The sequence below is a fragment of the Eucalyptus grandis genome, chromosome 9, assembly GCF_016545825.1.
Source record: "Eucalyptus grandis isolate ANBG69807.140 chromosome 9, ASM1654582v1, whole genome shotgun sequence".
In the NCBI taxonomy this organism is placed as follows: Eukaryota; Viridiplantae; Streptophyta; class Magnoliopsida; order Myrtales; family Myrtaceae; genus Eucalyptus; species Eucalyptus grandis.
The window spans coordinates 17,793,329-17,813,135 of record NC_052620.1 but is presented as its reverse complement, the minus strand read 5'-3'; the positions used below and the strand labels follow the sequence as shown (position 1 = coordinate 17,813,135).

General features: G+C 37.0%; 1 protein-coding gene across 1 annotated transcript; it reads right to left on the bottom strand.

The window, feature by feature from the left end:
• Positions 1-1,519: 1,519 nt before the first annotated feature.
• LOC104418458 (acyl-CoA-binding domain-containing protein 3) lies at positions 1,520-11,711 on the bottom strand. The gene is made up of 5 exons (XM_039302412.1): positions 11,523-11,711; positions 3,982-4,442; positions 3,323-3,428; positions 3,122-3,216; positions 1,520-1,932 (listed from the first exon to the last, which is right to left on the bottom strand). Exons 1-5 carry the CDS (start codon positions 11,709-11,711, stop codon positions 1,905-1,907), a joined length of 879 nt encoding a protein of 292 aa, XP_039158346.1. The 3' UTR covers positions 1,520-1,904.
• Between the last annotated feature and the right edge of the window lie 8,096 nt (positions 11,712-19,807).

Here is a 19,807-nt window from a genome sequence, read left to right as displayed (position 1 = left end):
CTAGATTTGGTCACCAAGGCTGAGCGACAACGACCATTGAGTTGGGCGATGTTCGGAGATGGCAATGCCGAGGCTGGTCTATGTAGGGCAACTCAAATGCCACCGAGTCTGAGCTGGGCTAGGTCTTGCGACGTCGGAATGGGCTATATAGTCGCCAAGGCTTGGCGATGGTTGCTTGTGAGTTACCGAGGTCGTCGTTAGAATTTGCAGCGTCGTGGCATCGTGAAACACAAAGGCGTGGTGGCCTGGTGAATGTTCAGCGTTGTGAGTGTCGCCGACTGGCGGCGAGGCTTTTTCCGATGATAGAACAGTGGTCTTTGACAATTTGGCAGCTAGGGAATGAGTTGGGTTTTGTGTGGCTCTTATACCATGTGAACTGATAATTATTTTCTATTATTCAATAATAATAATAGGGTTACAATCTATATATATATGCTTAGTGCTTAACCCAACTCACAAGCTAGTTACTATTCTACTCTTATTACTCATAATATTTCCCAACACAAGTGAATTTTGATTGATGATAGAGCTAGTGAAAATTATCCAAATAATCATATATTTATTGTACAATGGCCAATTTAGTCTTAAATTTTTCAATTTGACTAATTTAGTTATCAACTCTTTGATGATTTGTTAATATAGTTCTTCTAGCTAATTTCACCTCAAAATCGCTGACATGGTGATTTAATTAGTACTTCCCGCCTATGGCTAACGATGCTACCAAGTGACGGACGGTGATGTGGATTTTAATTTCTTGATTTTTTTTCCTTTTTCTCTCTCTATTTGTTTTTGCTATAAAAAAAAAGAGGACGTGGCCGGATGGTTGCCGGCCATCATAGAGGGCCCCACAACTGCCTTCGGCTCTTCCGGGAAAATAAACAATGATAGAAAAATAAAAGAAAATAAATAAATAAAATATAAAAAAATCATAAATTCTATAAAAAAAATACTAAAATTGTCTATGTTAACGTGAGCCTGTAGAATGGTTGTCATCTACATTAGCGATTTTCAATCAAATTATCCAAAAAGACCGTTAGAAAATCATAAAAATGTTTATTACTAAATTGACAAAATTGATTAGTTTAAAATTGAATTGGTTGCCATATAATAGTAAGACCATATGGGCATAAGTGAATAAAATGAGATTCTATTTGGGGTTTTTTTTTTCTCTCTCTTTGTGCTAATCTATGATTCCGTATTTATTCTAGTTTGATTTGGCAAAAATTGGGGAACAAATCATGATCTGATTTATTATCCGATAGGTCATGGATTCAAAATTACAATCTTGAGCATAGAAATTATCATCGTAACTGATGCGTAAGTAACTTCAAGGGTGAAAATAAACAATTTTGTTCTTGATGAAACAATTGAAGTTACTTTAGTTCAGTATTTATGATTTCACTTTTATTAAATTATGAACTTCTTTTATTAAATTAAGAACTGCCTAAATCTTCAAAAATTTACATGGGCCATTTACTATCATGCCCATAAACAATAAATGCTAGGAAAACCCTTGAACTAAAGGAATGCTTTTTTCCTTCCTTTTTAGTGCGAAATTACACTCGAAACCCCTCTCTATTTCTGCACTTTCCTGAGGAGTGAGAGATAAAACTTACAAAGCGCAGCAATTTGATATTTGCAAGGATTTTCCACCCTTGAAAGATGAAGCACCATTTTTTCATGATGCCATAAATTGCATAGAAGATTGTACTCGTTGATCCTAAACATGCAAATAAAACCTAAGTTACTATCAGCTAAGATAACTTCAATACTAGACTAAGAGTTCGGCACAACTCGACGGATGAAAAATTAATCCTTTCCCTAATGAATATAATTGCTTGAACACACTCTTGATGTGCCTTCTTCACCAAGTCTTCTGCATCATGGAGCCAGTGACATCAGGATCATTGTGCAGGATTCAGCTTTTGTAATCTTCATGGAGGATTAAGGTGCAAGTTAGTCTCACGGAAAAAAAAAAAAAGGTCAGTATCTGTGAAGCATGCTAGAAAGGATGGATAGTGGTCTCTTCAAAAGAGTGTTAAAAAAAATTTCCAACTAATTTTTCTTCGCAAGAAATTATTCAATGAACCTAGTTCATATATTAAAATGAAATTAGATTGTCGGACCAGAAAGGGCCTTTGTGGGACCCATCATTTCAGCGGTTCATAATGAATTTTTCATATCGACACTCATCTAATAATTTCTCCTTTTTTACCCAAACTTTACGAATTTCTTACGCTCTCGGTACCTGCTTTGTCTTTATTGACAAATTTCTTCCAATTAGGGTCTCAAACTCAATATTCATGATGATTTCCACAATTTTTTTTCCCTTTTTTCCATTTTAAGGAAAAAAACATAGAAACTGCCAACAAGGGTGTTTATTTACTCAATAAGTGTATTTATATCTTCACAAACTTTTAAAAGATGCTGGGGGCCCCTTCATAGTCCCGTATGAGGAACACGGCCGGATCCTGCCATTTATATTCGAAATTTTCCTCACTAATTACATATCGTTTCATTCTTTTCCTTATGGTATGTGATTTCTCTTTTGTCATAAGTTTTGTGGATCCTGCCATGTATAATATTCTACAAAATATTGGATTCGGCCAAAATTAATAGTAAATCTCTTTTTCTATTGTTAGTAAACTGGCTAATGGATTGTAACTTTTCTTCAGCAAACATATTGTCTTCACTAAAAGTAAATTACATATCAAAACATCCTTTCGCAACTTTCTTTAGATGCCGTAATCTTTCTTTGGTGGTCGTAAGGTTTTGAGTCCTATGGTTTGCAATATTCTCAAATTAGTAATCTACCTAAATTAATAGCATACTTTTTTGTGTTATTATTAGTTTAACATTTGATCGTAACTTTCCCTTATCCTCATATAAAGTTTTACAATCTATGTTTTACTAGCTTTCCTCGGGTGCCGTAACTTTTCTTAATTAAATGTAAGTTTGATCACCTTTGTGTCCAAAAAAAGCCGATCTTGAATGCAGATCCGGCCGACTGCCTTTTTTTTCCCTTTCTTTAGAATGATCTATATCGAATGTGGGACCTATTACATTAAATAAGAAAGACTCAGGGGACATTAGGAATGCCCTCACGATGCTGATTTGGTACCTGTTTCGGTCAATTTTCGTTTGCTGCTCTATCGCTGTCCTCAGATTGCAGATTAGCTTCCAAAATGCCTCGGCATCTGTACAAACTTCATCTTCCTGACCAAAAAAGCACCGACGAAAGAGCAGAGCAAATCCTTCAGAACTGGAACTCTTGGGGAAAAAGAGAAGACATGAATGGGAGAAAGCAAAATCGGCTGCTTACGACCGCATCGTTCTGCATCCAGTTGGGAAATTTTTCCGAGAGAAGATCGATGTATTCCTCCATGGCAACCTCCGGGCTGATGTTCCCAAGCCGTTGCCAAGCATTCCTAGGCTCACAACCCACAAATATGTAATCGTTGTTTTTCTGTCTATATTGCTATAATTTAGATAAGGCTAGAACAGGAAGACATTGTTCGAATCTCTATAATAGATAGAATATATAGGGTCTTGCAAAATATATATATATATATATATATATATATAATATATATATATTATTGTTCTTGGGTTTGATTTTTCTTAAAAAGGGGATGTACCATCAAATTCTAATAGTGATACATGTGAAAGATAAATATAATAGTTAATACCGTGATCGAGATCCCTTAAAAGTAGGGGATCGGTTTTTTTAATATGTAATTAGTAAAAATAATTATAACATCAATATAGAAGATATAGATTGCTTCTAAATGACAAATTTTTCGCTTCTTAAATGACGTTGAATTATGATCTCCTCCACCGACCGACACGACTTATAAAAGAAGACAGATAGAGAAATTAACTAAAAATTAAAATCTACTACGAATTCGAAAAGAAAGAGAATAATATAGTCAATCATAAGTCAACAAATAATCCAGAAAGATATCGATGAAGTTCGCTAACCACTTGGCTCGAGCCGAGACTTTGAACGTCATCGGCCGGTGCTCGCGGCACGGCCCCTCGAGAGCGACCCTATGGAGTCCGTACAGCTTCATCGTCGGCTCGCCGTGGATTCCCGAGATCAAACCAGCATTGCGCGCGGAGCACGCGAATCGGACTGCCCGACCGAAAAGCCTCGCCGACTGGCTCCTCTCCACTCCCTCCCATTCGTCATCGTCGGCCAATCCTCCGTCGATTTCATCGCACTCCTTCCTCCGCGGTTCCGTCCCTGTTCCTGCACAAACCCCATCCGGTTCCTTGGAACCGGCGATCCCGACTCCGCTCGCCGTTCGATCACCGCTCGCGGCTCTCGAGCTGCCGAGTCGCCGGAATCCGATCTGGTGTTGCGTCTCGCGGCTCCTCCCTCGCCGGTCGAGTCCTTGCGCGATCCGAGGCTCGAGGTCGGAGCCCGATCGGCTGTTCGTCTATCGGCCACGTCGCGGAGTTTGGCCACGACGACGCAGAGGAGGACGAGGCTCGCGAGAATCACGAAGAACGCGAATTCCAAGAAAAGCATGGCTTCTTTAACTCGCGCGCGCCGGGAAAAAGACTTTACTGCATTCGAGCGTTACGAGAGAGAGAGAGAGAGAGGAGAGAGAGGAGAGAGAGGGATTTTGCTGTGGAGAGGCAGGGTATATTCTGCTTTAGCATTGGCGGAGTGGGTCCCGCTTTTTGTGGTATATATAGGATTCTTCAGGAAAGTACTAAGTGATAATTGGAAAGTACTTTGGCATGCCCTTGGACTTTTCCCTATTTCCGATTTGTACCCAACATGAAGCAAAATATTGAAGTCTTGACCCTTTCTTTTTTGGGTGAATTCTTATGGGTTCTCTCTCGACCATTATTGGGCTTGGGAATAGGAGAATCTGATTAGGTGCACTAAAAATGTAAAAGAAATATTAGGCAATCGTGATAGGCATGTATGGAAGCTTAGAAAAATTAGTTAATGAAAAATATTTTCATTATAAAAAATGATCATTTGTTTATGTAAACGATATCGGCTATTTTTTGGAAAATGTTTTCCAAATCTTGAATTTTTCTTGAAACAAATGTACCTGTAATTTGAATTCTCACACATGTCATCTATGTAATTATGTTTATCTGAATTCTTTTGGTATCGGAAAACAAAGTTAGAGTATCTTTATTTCTTATCTAGTTGGTATTAAAATTTATGTACATAATTTGTCTATAAAGAAACTCAAATCTAGGGAAAATTGTCCAATTTTTTTGTTTAAATCCTAAATTTTCCAATTTGTCAATGTAGTCCTAAACTTTTTTATGATTTTCTAATGTAGTTTATATCGAAAATCACTGACATGGCGGTTCGGTTAGTGTTGGTCATCTTATGTAGCATGACCAAATATTTGACTTGTCCGACTTTATTTAAAATGATGTTATTTAGATAGATTTTAAAAACTTTTCTTTGTTTCTTTTCATTTTTTCTTGTCATCACTGTTCATCTTCCAAGATGGAGTTGATGGGGATAGCTTGAGGCCTCTGATTGTTGGAAACCCTTGCCTAGCACACCCTTACCTATAGCCAACGAGGGTTGTCGGCTATCGATGAGGCTTTGGTGATCCTTGTTGGCTCTATATGGGGAAATGAATAGTGAGGGAAATGCAAAAAAAAAAAAAAAAAAAAAAAAAAAAATCATTAAAACTCTTGAAATGGCATTGTTTTGAGTGGAGTTGGACACGTCTATTGCCAGTTATGCCATGTAAAACGGTCGGCAGTGATTAGACCGCCACGTCAAGGATTTTCATCCTAAATTGGTGAAATGGACTACATTATATAATCATAAAAAAATGTAGGATTATATTGGTCGATTGAAAAGTTTAGTATTCAATTGACACATATACAATAGATTTAGAACTTTTTGAACTATTTTCTCTTTAAACCTATGTGGAAATTATGACATAATTAAAAGGCTTTCAATAAACAAACTATGGAATTTGATAAGAAGGCTAAGTCATTTTGTAACCCTATGAGGTATACATTGTGGAAAAGGATTGAATTTGTGTGTATAACTTTAGGCGCGTTATGCAGATGCAATTCTCATCCCATGGAGTTTAAAATTCCATGTTGGGCCATACATTCAAGTTTTGATTCTCGTTTTACTGGTTTATTTGGTTAATACGACCATAGTAAGTCAATTATTTATCATGTAGAATCAAAATCAAAATGTTTTAGACCAACATGACTTTGCACAAAATACAAATATGACTATGATACATCGACACAAATTGCCAGACTTAATAGATGATAAATGGTTGGCGACGAGTGCTACTCCATTCGAATAAGAAATCACGTCCTTGTACTAGTTTAAGCATTTTTTGGGAATACATCTCACAATTTCTACTTGCATAGGAGTAGCCCATGTTTTACTGATATTCCTCCAAAACCATTATTTTCTCTATAATTTAATCATTAGGGGAGGTGTTAGAGTAATAGCAAGTATATTAAACTACTGAATTCATCTACTATTCTCAGTTTAAAAAACCGGAAAATACGTGAAGGACAAATAGAGGATACAAAATTAGTGTAAGTAAACCATAGCCGATAATCATGTATTCTCTCGTATCAATGGTTATAAGACCTCTCGTGTGAATATTTCTTTTTATACCGCCAGAGTTTGCTATAATCCTCATATATTGCGAGGAAAGATGTTTAGGATGCAAATTTAAGTAACTAAAGGACTTTTGGCTATAAAAAAAAAAAAAAAAAAAAAAAAGGTCTATCGGGGAGTAATTTGCGATTCCTCAAAAATATATAATGGAAGGTAATGTGTGAAAAGGACTCTTATCACCAAGAACGCTAACACCCACAGACAGAAATTAAGTGGATAGTTAAGGTATCAGCTTTCAAGGACCTACCGACGGCTGTTAATTGACTTTGAGCGAAGTAAGGAAATGTCTGCTAGCTTACGTTCTACCTATATATATATATATATATATATATATATATATATATTATTATTGTAACCTCCACTAAATTAGAAGGCCTAATTCCCCTAAGATGCACCAATTTTAAATCGAATCTCAATTTTGTAATCCGAACTTTTTTTAGGCCTCATAATGAAGCACCTTAGCTTGTACTCCATATTTAGGTCCCATCGAGTTTCCATCCAATGATGTCATTAAAGATGCAACATGTCATTTCTCGTGTACTTGGCGACTCATGTCTGAGTGGATGTGGAAAAGGAAGACATGAAAAATGATGAAAGGGAAAGAAGATAAATGATAAATAAGAAAAAACAGAAGAGACATATTGATTCATCATGAGCAATCTTTGAACTGCCATATCTGAATATGCAGTTACAATCTCTAAATTTAACAAAAGTACCTAGATGAGGAACCATCCATACGTACTTTGAATTGAAACTGTTGTAATTTCTTGAATGTAATACAAAACGCTTCACATCTTTAAGCAGGACTCTTACGGGTTTTTGGATTTGTTTGAAGGTTAATAGTAGCAAAATAATATTTGTATCTTTTTTTTGGAGCATACCATGTTAAATGTGAAAAAAGAGAGAGTAAACGTTAGAGACATAAACAATTAATTTTTAGATATACATCCAAATATTTTTTTATTATGGGAATAAAAGAGGATAACTTGGATTAAAAAGTAGTTTTGAATTGCATGTTTACCTAAGGTTAAGATATAAATATAGATGACAGGGTGACGATGCCACAACTAGAAAAAAAACAAACACAAATAAATTAATTAATTGCTTTGGATGTAAAATAGTAAAATCAATACTATATTTAATAGTAACAGTATGAACACAAAAATAGAGAAAATTAGTTAATCAGTTCTAAATATATTGTACGGATGTCAATTCAGTCTCAAATTTTTTAATTTTTCAATTTAGTCTTTAACCTATGTATGAAATTCCAATACAATTGTTTCGTCGATTTTTGCCATAAATTACAAATGTGATGGTTTAGTTATTGTTGGTTGTCTTACATGGGTCAGCAATTCCAATGCAATCCTCCGGCTAATTTCTCTAGAAATTGCTAACTTGATGATTCAGTTGAGCAACGATGATTGAATTGTCACATTAGCGATTTCCAGTGAAATTGGATGAAACGATTGCATTGAAATTTTGGCATAAGTCTAGAACTGATTTGGTAAAATTAAAAAGTTTGAGACTCAATTGATATCCATACAATAGGTTTAAAATTGATTGGACAATTTCCTCACAAAAACACAAGCACACTTGTGACATAAAAATAGTTTTAGTTTCAAAATTATGCATATAACTCGAAAATAACATCATCAAGCAAAGTATAATTAAAATGCCATGTCACCAAATGATTTTTTTATTATTTATCCATAATCAATATTGAAAGAGAGAATATTAAAAGTATGATAGTTATTCAAAACAAAGACTGAGATTTTTATATAGAGGCTCTATTTATTTTGTGGAAATGAATGATCTCAAAAAAAGAACAATCACTTATATCGATTATAAAAAATGAATGAATGAAAAATATTTTTATCATCTCAAAAAATGTTTATACATAAATTATTGTCGATAACAAAAATATTGTCTACCGACTAATTATTTCAAGTGATATAAACTATTATTTTTATGAATAAATATTTTTTAAATAGTCCATTTTTGCAAAACAAATGCAGCAAAAAATTCACTTCCGAACATCGACTTTGGTCCAAAGTGAGACCCAAGATTCGTTTTGAAGTTAGAAGAGAGACAGCTTAGAGAAAGAACTAGCAGAAGATGAATGGCCTTCTTCACCTAATCATCGTGACTTCTTACTGTTTGAACCAGAATAGTTAAGCATTCTCTTTTCGGTTTTCGAAGGTTTCAAAGTCTTGGTGACCTTTTGACCTAATCCTTTATTTTTGGGAGGGTTTCGCTAACTCCTTTGTGGATCAACAGTCCATTGTAATCCTTGTAAGCGAGTCAGAGCGTTCCACCTCGCGATTTCAGCCATTTGTAATTGGTTAACTAGCGATTTTGACATGATCCTGCTCGGTGAGCGGCTTTGTTTTGATTTGACACGATTTCCTCTATCTAGATGGTGAAATGATACAAGTTTAGGATCAAATAGCATATGACCTATTCGATAAAGCTATGATATGGACGGTAGACCCTTAGACCGGGGGCTTCCGATGGGGGCATGAACATGACCCCCCATCCTCACTTTTTTCTCAAAGTTTCATTTGAAATTCTTGAAATAGGAAGAGATTGATCCAAAAGAAAATTTCATTTGAAATTCTTGAATTAAGAAGACATTAGTCCTAAAAAAAAAAAAAGATGAATTACCCACTTTGGGGAAAAATTATCACATAAGTTTTAAATTTATTATACGAATGCTAGTTTAGTCATACACTTTTTAATTTGACTCAATTTAGTCTCAAACATTTTAATGATTTGCCTATGCAGTCTTTCTAGTTAATTTTAATTGACAATTGCTGATAGTGGACACTAATCATCCTATATTGCATGGTCAGCATTGACTTGCATTTTTTTATTATAAATTATTATAAATTTTATGAAATATATATATATTGAAATTTTTTCTTTATTTTTTTTTTCATTGTGGGTTGTCCACCCTTGCTAGCTACACCAGGTAGTGAGGGGCTTGTCGCGTATGACCACTGACTCTCCCCAGCCTATAGTTGAAAGCAAAAAAAAAAAAAAAAAAAAATATAGAATATTATAAAAGTTGGCACATCAACACCATCTATTTGCAACATTGATTTGGAAAAAATGATTACGTTTTCTCTCAAACGTAGAATAGGTTCCCTCTTGCGTAAAAATTCTTTGTACTGTCAACAAATTCTATGATTACTTATAGATGCATAGGTCATATGGAAAGTCATCCTGTGGACAAGAATGTTAGGATATTGAATAAAGTCGAGAAGATACTCAAGTCCGAACTTAATGACCATATATTCTTAAATTCCTAAGGCTTGTTTAATCGTCTGGATTTTTAACTATGGTAGGATATAAAATCCAAAGATTTTGCTGTATTCTATCAATTATTTGGTAATTACAATAATAAAGTCGGATATATTTACATCATACATATAACATATAAATGACATATTAATATAAATGAACCAGTAAAAGCCTCTCACAACATTCTTGTCTACTTTAATTTAATTTAATTTTTTAAAAATTTATTTTCCTCTCTTTTTAAATTAATTTTTCTTTTATTTCTTTCTTCCTTTTCCCTTGTTCTTTAAAAAAAAATCTATTAATAGTAAATTGTCAAAAATATACCTAAAATGCCTAAAATATAAAAATATATTTATATTTATATTTATATATTGAATTTATATTATAAGATATGATTAAATAATAAAAATAATATTAAATAATATAAAAAAATTGTTATTTTCTGTTATACCTAAAAATAAATATCATTTATATTCATATACAAATTTAATTTTTTTATTTTAAGAAATTTGTTATTTGAGCAAAATAACTTTCCTATTATGAAATTAGAAATCCTATTCACATTTATCCCACTTTTCTCATAAGATAATTTTATTTGGCCTATATCACTATTATATTCAACTTTACCCTATCTTGAACATGTACTAAACACATGATATGATAAATTTTATTTTATCATGAATTTTATCTTGATTGCATAGTGTAAGTTTATAGATATCGTATTGATGGAAAGACAATTTTATAATCATTATTTATGTCTTCGTAAATCTATTCATCTATAAATGAGTCTGATCTCCCACTGAGGGTTTTTTAGTAAGAGTTCTTCAACCATACTTTTTTTTTTGGGTCGAATTCTTCAACCTTACTTCACAAAGAGAAAAAATGCACGCGGAAGGTGGATTAACATGCTAATTTAGTTGGAAACAGTGAAGTCCTCCTAAAATTGTACCTAACAAAAATATTGCTCATAACTTTGAGTAGAAACTAACATGCAAATTAATCATAAAGCAAATGAAAGCACTAAATTAATCAGTAAAAAAAAAATTAAGTGGTCAAAGCATGTCTAATTGTTTCATTATCTCAAGAGGATTCAAAGCCACACTCAAAAAAGATGATAGAGAACTGCTCTAGATTTAATTTATACATTGCATTACCCGAGTCTTACCTTATGTTAATAGTACATGTCACGTCCCAAACCTCGAGTGCACGCACATCCATCGGTGGTCGATAAAATTGCGACGTCCTAGGATGCGTCGCCAACTCATTCATTTTATTGCACATGCGGAAGCAAAATAAAAACCCTGACAGTAAACAACATGGGATAAAAAAACATGATACAAATTTCACAAAACACTTTTATATACAAACTAGTCTGTCTACAAAAAGATTGACTTTAAAAAAGAAGTTGTCTTATGACCTACTAGTCGGGCACATTCGCCAATCCTTCAAACTTCACCTCCACAGGCTCCGGGGGCTTCAGGTCATTCATAACCCCATCAGGAGGGTCCGCTACACCCTCACCTTGAACGGTGTAGATCACAACAGCGGGGATATTAAAACCTTAAAGGGGACCTACCCTATACCCATTGAGTCCATGGCGGAACCATGTCTTGAATCGATAAGGTACCCTTTGAGGTAGGTCTTCATCGACCCAGACAGTGGTCACAACCAGTTCATAGACCCAATGACTCCCGAAAATAGGGACGTCTATGCTCTGCTTAGTAACAGCCCGAGGCTGACCAAAATGTTCCAGAGCAACCGCCATCTAAAGACTTGAAAAGAATGAGCCCACAACGGAGTGAGACAATGTCTCAGCAAGTTCACTCCCTAAACCCCGACTAGGAAGAAAATATGCCCAAAGACGGCTTAACCACACAACCACACAACCATAGAGACTCACCTCATCTCATATCCTTCCTACATGTCAGTACAGTTCATATCACAGACATAAGCAGCAATAAAACTTAATCAATTGGAACGCCTCAACTAATGTCTCAATAAATACAAGGGTCCTGATTAAAAACCAAATTGATATGACACCTCTCATACTATGCCACACGATTTTGTTCCATAATCAGGCACGGTCAAGACACTCAATCATGCGTTCCAATTTTATCACAGCCCAATGGGCACGGCCTACTCGACGTTCGGCAGTTTTCTAGCGTAACCAAGCATTGTCTCACCCATCGAGCACGACAACATCTACCTTGAAACGGCAATCCCGAATGAGCATTGGTCCGGAATCTACCGTGACCGGCATCCGTTGTCTAGGGGCATCCCATATAAGGGCAACGTCCACCCAACGCACATCGGGGACGGGTTCTCATAACCATTCATGGACCCATCCAATCCCGGCCAAGACATTGTGCTTTGCACTCAGATGACCCAATTAAAATAATGTACTTGACATATTTTCTTCGTATTAAAAACACATAGTAAAAATAATTGTGTGTGGGTACACGGTTAGATTGAACTTTAAAAATTGATACCCTTCCTTTTAAAATCTCACTATTTGATATAGTATTTAAAACCACTTTCAATGTCAAAACCCGACACCTAGAATTTTCTAATTAAATACCAAAATTTCCTAATTTTTAAATAAATACTAAAAATCACAATCACTACTCAATTTGCACAAATTAACATTCAATCGCATAAACTAAGTACACCACTGCAATCAACACAAAATTCCGGTCACTAGCTATCCCGATATAATTTCTGGAAAATAATAAATAATTAAATAAATTACAAAAATAATTAAATAATGCAAATTAAATCCAGTAAATGCTAACCTAGGCCAGAAATGATAATCTAACCACCTAAATGGGCCTAGAAAATTAATGCACCTATCTAGATAAATAGTACAATGTATTTAGCCCCTAATCAATCTATTCTAACCACCTAACAAGCATAATTAAACAATTAAATCACTAATACAAACTAACTAACCACATAATCTTATCTTAGGCTAAGCTAATCAACCATTAAGTATAATTAACTTCCTAAGTAAGGTTTAGTGAGTAAACTCGTCGGTTTTGCGGGCCGATGAGTCCACAACGACGGTGACGCAGAGGCGAGCAAGAAACAAGTTTGCGGTGACACCAAGCAAGGTCCGGACGAGACCTAAAATGGGCCACAAAGCCCAAGAGCCCTTGTTGGCCTTCGGTTCTTTCAAAGGACCGAAGGGGCTCAGCCGAGCGGTTGCTGGGTTGGAAACAACCACAGGAGCGGCGGACGGCAGTGGTGGGACGAGGCGAGGCTCCGGCGACTTGGACGGACATCTAGGTGAGCTCAAGGACCTGCGAATGATGGCTCGAGGGCGTCGGGACAACGGCTCGAGCGGATAGGGATGCGTGGGCAAGGACGACGAGCATGGGGCTTCGATTGCAGCTTGGGTTACGCGATGGTGCTCGATGGCAGTAGGGATGGTCGATGAGCAAGGAGGAGGTGCTGGCTAGCTTTCCTCTAGTTCTTGAGCTCTCTAATAACCTCAACAATGGATAAAGTGAGCCAAGGAGGAAGAAGAAGGTTGCTGAAGTTGAAAAGGACCACACAATATCCAATTTCACTTAAGTGGTTACCCCACCACCTTCAGCCATCATCCTCAGCCCTTTGTTGAGCCAAGGCTTCCTAAGGAAGTCTCCTAAATGGTCCAAAAGGATGCTGCACCCCCTAGCTACGAATTTTGAACATTTGGCCTCCATATTCATTCAATTCATCACCAAAACTTCTCCAATTGAGCTTAAATCAAAGCCCAAGGAGGATGCCCACATCACATTCCACATTTTTCCTTGCCAATTAGTCCAACTTGAATGCCAAAAGTGCAACAAAAAATAGCCCTCTAATTTTCTCGGTCCAAAGCCTAAATTTGATTTTTTGCCAAGATCTCGGGTTTGCAAAAAAATCTTCAGAGGATGAGTCGACATTCTTAAAATGAATCATTACATGATAGAACTTTATCGGGTTCAAATTCACGATTAATTTCAACCATACACAATTTTAGTGTAACCTAACCTATCGGGTAGTTTTTATAAATTTTTAGTGCAATTAACCTATGGTCGATTATTTTCGAGCCACATTATGCATTTTTGACTCATTGGCGACTCTTGATTGTCGTGAAAATCAAGAGATTTCAAATATAGGCACAGGGTACAGAAATGACAAAAAAATTTGTCTACTGCCGTTCGACGAGAATTTTGCAATTAGATAGAATCACCCACACATTAATCACATGCCTCTGGCAAACCAACCTATCTCCAACCTCTAATCAATTTTGACGGTACCGTATTGACCATTGCAGATTAGCACGGTCGAGTAGTCGATTTCTGATCGAATTCTCAAGTTTATTGCGTTTAAAATCATTAACGGCTTCACCAGATAAACTAGTTATCCCGTGAGTGATCAGCTCAAAGAAAAGAATTATAGGTGCGTCGATGAAAAGCCCAACTTATTAAATTAAAAACAAACTCAGAAATTCGGGTGTCACAATTCTTCCCCTCTTATAAAAATTTCGTTCTCAAAATTTAAACCATTACAAATCTTTAAACAAAAAGGTTATGATATTATCATCTCATTGAGTCTTCACTTTCTCAGGTTGCTCCTTCTGTGACGTGGTGTTACCAGACCACTTTAACCAACGTGATTGTCTTGGTGCACAGAAATAGTTCCTTGCAGTCCACAATCTGAGCCGGTCTCTCCACATACGACACTCTATCGTCCACGTCTAACTCTTCAAAATTTAGCACATGGGTCAGGTTAGGTTCATACTTCCTCAACATCGACACGTGGAAGACGTCATGCACTTGTGTCAGTCTCAATGGCAACGCAAGACAATATGCTAGAGTCTCTATCCTTTCCAAAATCTCAAAGGAACTTATGTACCTTGGACTCAGCTTTCCTTTCTTGCCAAAGTACTCCTCATTGGTGACACCTTCAAAAGACGCGCTCACCAATTTGGAATTCCAAAGGTTTTTGACGCTTATCTGCATAGCTTTTCTAGCGACTCTGAGCGGTCTTTAATCTGTCCCTGATAATAGCAAATGCATCCACTGACTGTTGGACTAACTCTAGGCTTGTGATTTTCCATTCTTCGACTTCATCCCAACACACCGGCGTTCCGCACGCTCTGCCATACAACGCTTCAAAAGGTGCCATTTAAATACTCAGCTGGTAGCTGTTGTTATAGGCAAACTTGACGAGATGAAGCTATTCCTCCCAGCTTCATTTGAAGTTTAGTACACACGCTCTCAACATGTCCTCAAGAGTCTGAATCATCCTTTCAGACTGGCCATTTGTCTGCGGATAGTAAGCCATACTGAATTATAGCTTTGTTTCTAAGGCGATCTGCAAGCTTTTCCAAAAGGCACCTGTAAATCTCGGGTCTCTATCAAATGTAATCGTCATTGGCACTCCATGCAGACGAACAATCCGACGTATGTACAATTCTGTATATCTATCTAATGCAAGGTCCTTCCATACGGTGATAAAGTGAGCCGACTTCGTCAGTCTATTGACTACAACCCAAATGGAATCATTAACCCTCTGACTCCTTAGTAAGCCCATCACAAAGTCCATTGTGATGTGTTCCCACTTCCTCTCGGGAAATCTCAAGAGGTTGTAGAAGTCCTCCTGGCTTACAATGTTGTGCCTTCACTTGTTGACACGTCAGATACTTGGCGACATGCTTAGCGATGTCCGCATTTATATCGATCCACCAATAATATTGATATAGATTCTGATACATTTTCGTACTGCTTGGATGAATGTTGTAATTGCTACAATGAGCTTCTAACAAGATCTCCTCCTTAAGCTCGCGCATCGTCAGGTACATACAATCGTCCTTAGAACCTTAGTGTTCCGTTTTCAGAAATATGAAAGTTAGCCTTTCTCTTTTCGGTATCCTCTTGCAGGATCTTTTGAATATCTAGGTCTATCGGCTGAAGTATCTTGATCCTAATTTTACTTCTGGCTCAATTTTGATGGTGGCCATAAGATTTGAAAGGTGGCCTACCTCAAATTTGAAAACCAAATCTCAAGCTCCTTCAAGTAAGACCCACTCTTTAATCACCATCTGTGCAATTGAAGACTTCCGACTCAATGCATATGCAACCTTATTAGCCTTTCCAGGATGATCCTTAAGAAGTTCTATCCAGCGACGCTATCTCATATTCAACTCATTCTAAGAGAATAAGTACTTGAGACTTTGATGGTTTGTGAAGACTTTGAATCTTTCTCTGCACAAATAATGTCTCCAAATCTTCAGAGTGAAAATAATCGCCACGAGTTCCAAGTCATGCATAAGATAATTTAATTAATGAGGTCTCAACTGACGGGACGTGTATGCAATGACTCTACCATGCTGCATTAACACTCAACCCAGTCCTCTAAACGACGCATCACTGTAGATCTTGTACCCTTCAGGATCAGATGGTATGGTCAGCACTAGTATGGTAGTCAGCTCCTACTTAAACTCTTGGAAACTATACTCACACTTATCTGTCCATACAAACTTTTCTTCTTTCTTTAGCAATCGATCAATGGCAAATCTAAAGCTGAAAATCATTCCACAAACCTTCTGCAATACCCTATTAAACCCAAAAAACTTATGATCTCTATCACTGTTGTCGATCTTGGCCAGTTGATAACTGCTTTGATCTTGGTTAAGTCCACGGAGATTCCTTCACCTAAAATCACGTGACCTAGGAATGCCACACGAGTCAACCAAAACTCGCACTTACTAAAGACGTACAGTTCATGATTCCGTAGAGTTTGAAGCACCATCCTCAAATGCCTTTCGTGCTCTTTAGAACTTCTCAAGTACACCAGGATATTGTTGATGAACATGATCACAAACTAATCCAAATACTCCTTAAAAACTCAATTTATCATATCCATGAAAGCGACTAGGGCGTTCGTCAAACCAAACGGCATTACAATGAACTCATAATGGTCGTATCGCGTATGAAATGCTAACTTTGGTATGTCCTCCTTTCTGATCCTTCGTTGACGATATCCTATCCTCAGGCAATCACATTAGGCAAGTCCTATGCCTGTCCTCTAGTAATGATGTACACCTTTCCCTGACTTGGAGGTTTATTATGTCCACCCTACTGTGCATTCGGGGGCGCGTATCCCCGATTTTGACCCATCGGTGGCGGTGGCGGTGGCGATAACTGCGGTCCCATCTGTCTTCTAGGACAATTTCCGGCCATTCAAAGCAAGCACTCGACCTAGAATGGCACGAGACTGATCCATGTCGCCTTCCACAGAAGCGACACACGTCCATATGGCTGGACGTTGACTTACTTATCCCACCTTTCCTTGTTGGGTGGAACAGGGTACCTTCCTCCTGTCATAGGTTTCTTCCCTAACCTATTTCCATCCCTATTCAAGCCAAACCGCGACCCAGATGTAGTAGCTTGTTCGTTCAGATTCCTCTCTATCAACTGGGCCCGACTATATAGCTCGTTGTAATCTTTTAGGTTGAATGGCCCCAACGGATTCTTCAGCTTCGGTTGGAGGCCGTTCCTAAACCTCCGAGCTCTGTCAACTGGATCCTCTATCAGTCTTGAGGCGTACTGAGATAACTCTGTGAATTTAACCTTGTATCGATCCACTGTCAGCATACCTTGACGAAGGCACTGGAATTCCTTCATCTTCTACTCTCGGCGCTGTCAGAAAAATATTTACCATTAAAGGCCTCGAGAAATGCATTCCACACCGAGACCACACCTTCAGGAACTATTATGCCATTGTGGCTCAAGTGGACAGGGATGCGCAGGCAAGGCCGATGGGCGTGGGGCTTTTGCGGCAGCTCGGGTGGCGCGACAGTGCTGGACAACGGCAGGGGCGGTCGATGGGCAAAAGGGAGGTGCTGGCTGGCTTTCCTCTAGTTCTTGAGCTCTCTAATAACCTCAACAATTGATAAAGTGAGCCAAGGAGGAAGAAGAAGGCTGCTGAAGCTAAATGGGGCCACAAAATATCCAATTTCACTCAAGTGGTTGCCCCACCACCTTCAGCCATCATCCTCAGCACTTTGCTGCACCAAGGCTTCCTCAAGAAGTCTCCTAAATGGTCCAAAAGGTTGCTGCACCCCCTAGCTATGAATTTTGAACATTTTGCCTCTAATTTCATTCAATTTCTCATCAAAGCTTCTCCAATTGAGCTCAAATGAAATGCCAAGATTTCAAGGAGGATGCCCACATCACATTCCATATTTTTCCTTGCCAAGTAGTCCAACTTGAATGCTAAAAGTGCAACAAAAAACGGCCCTCTAATTTTTCTAGTCCAAAAATGCCTAAATTTGATTTTTCACCAAAATCTTGGGTTTGCAGAAAAATCTTCGAATGATGATTCGATGTTCCTAAAATGAATAGTGACATAACAGAACTTTCAATTTATGAAATCAGGTTCAAATTCACGGTTAATTTCAACCGGATGCGATTTTAGAGTAACCTAATCTATCGGGTAGTTTTTAGAAATTTTTAGTGCAATTGACCCGTGATCAATTATTTTTTGGCCAAATTGTGCATCTTCGATTCATTGGCAACTTTGGTTGTTGTGAAAATCTTGATATTTCAAATATGGGCACATGGTATAGAAATTATAAAAAAAATCGGTCTAATGACATTCGACGAGAATTTTGTAATTATGTGGGATCACCCACACATTAATCACATACCTCTATCGAACTGGCCTATCTCTGACCTCTTATCAATTTTGATGGTGTTGTATTGACCCTTACAGATTAGCATGATCGAGTAGTTGATTTCTGATCGAATTATCAAGTCTATTGCATTTAAAATCCTTAATGGTTTCACCAGATAGACTAGTTATCTCATGAGTAATTAGCTCAAAGAAAAAAACTATGGGCGTGTCGATGAAAAGCCCAACTTATTCAATCGAAAACAAAATCAGAAATTCAAGTTGTCACATTACATGATTGTGATGAATTGATTTCTATAAAGGTTTCGTTTTTATTCTCCATATTTAAATTAATGGATTTATTATGCTTTTATATTTGTTGATTGTCATTTCAAGGTATACGACACAAACATTGCTAGGAATTTAATCTTGCTATTAGATTCTCAAAAGTGCAAATATTGATAGGCTAGGTATCTAGGCAATCTCGTCTCCTTGGAATTGGATCTTACGAAAAAAAAAAAAAATCTTTCAGTGAAAGTGATTCTTTGATTTTTTGTGGCAACTCCAGACATTAAATATCATAAGTAGACAAGAAACAACATAACTTTATTTCATATAGAACTATACAAACTTAAATCGTGTCGGAATCTAATCGACAACAAACCTCGCAAAATATAGCCACTTCCACAGAACCGAACAAAAATAAACTATGCCATAATTTAATTGACAACAAAGCTTGAGCACACAAGGTTGTAACACCAAAATTTAATCAATGACACAACACATAAGATAAAGAGACACGGCGGATTTTAATCGAAGATGTGTGTCTGGAAATTGAAAGTTTAAAAGGAAAGATAACAACAATAAATTTGTTTCTTTGTGTGCGAGGGGATGTCTATAGTAGATGAACATGGTATTTATGGTGGTTATGCCATAGCCATCTCTAAATAGTTCACTAGCGGTCGTAGCCATGCTTCCTCATCTACAAAAGTTTTATGACCATACTCTCACAATGCCATTTAAATAAAGATCAATCATTAGCCTCAAAAATCGAAACCACAATTTTATAATGATTCAAATGGGAGAGCTTACCTATTCAGGAAATATCTAACACTTTAATTGAACTGGATGAGAATTGAATAATCACAATTTAGGCAATTGAATATTTAGATCAATATAAATTTGGAAATTACCTTAATGGGATTTCAATCTAGATGA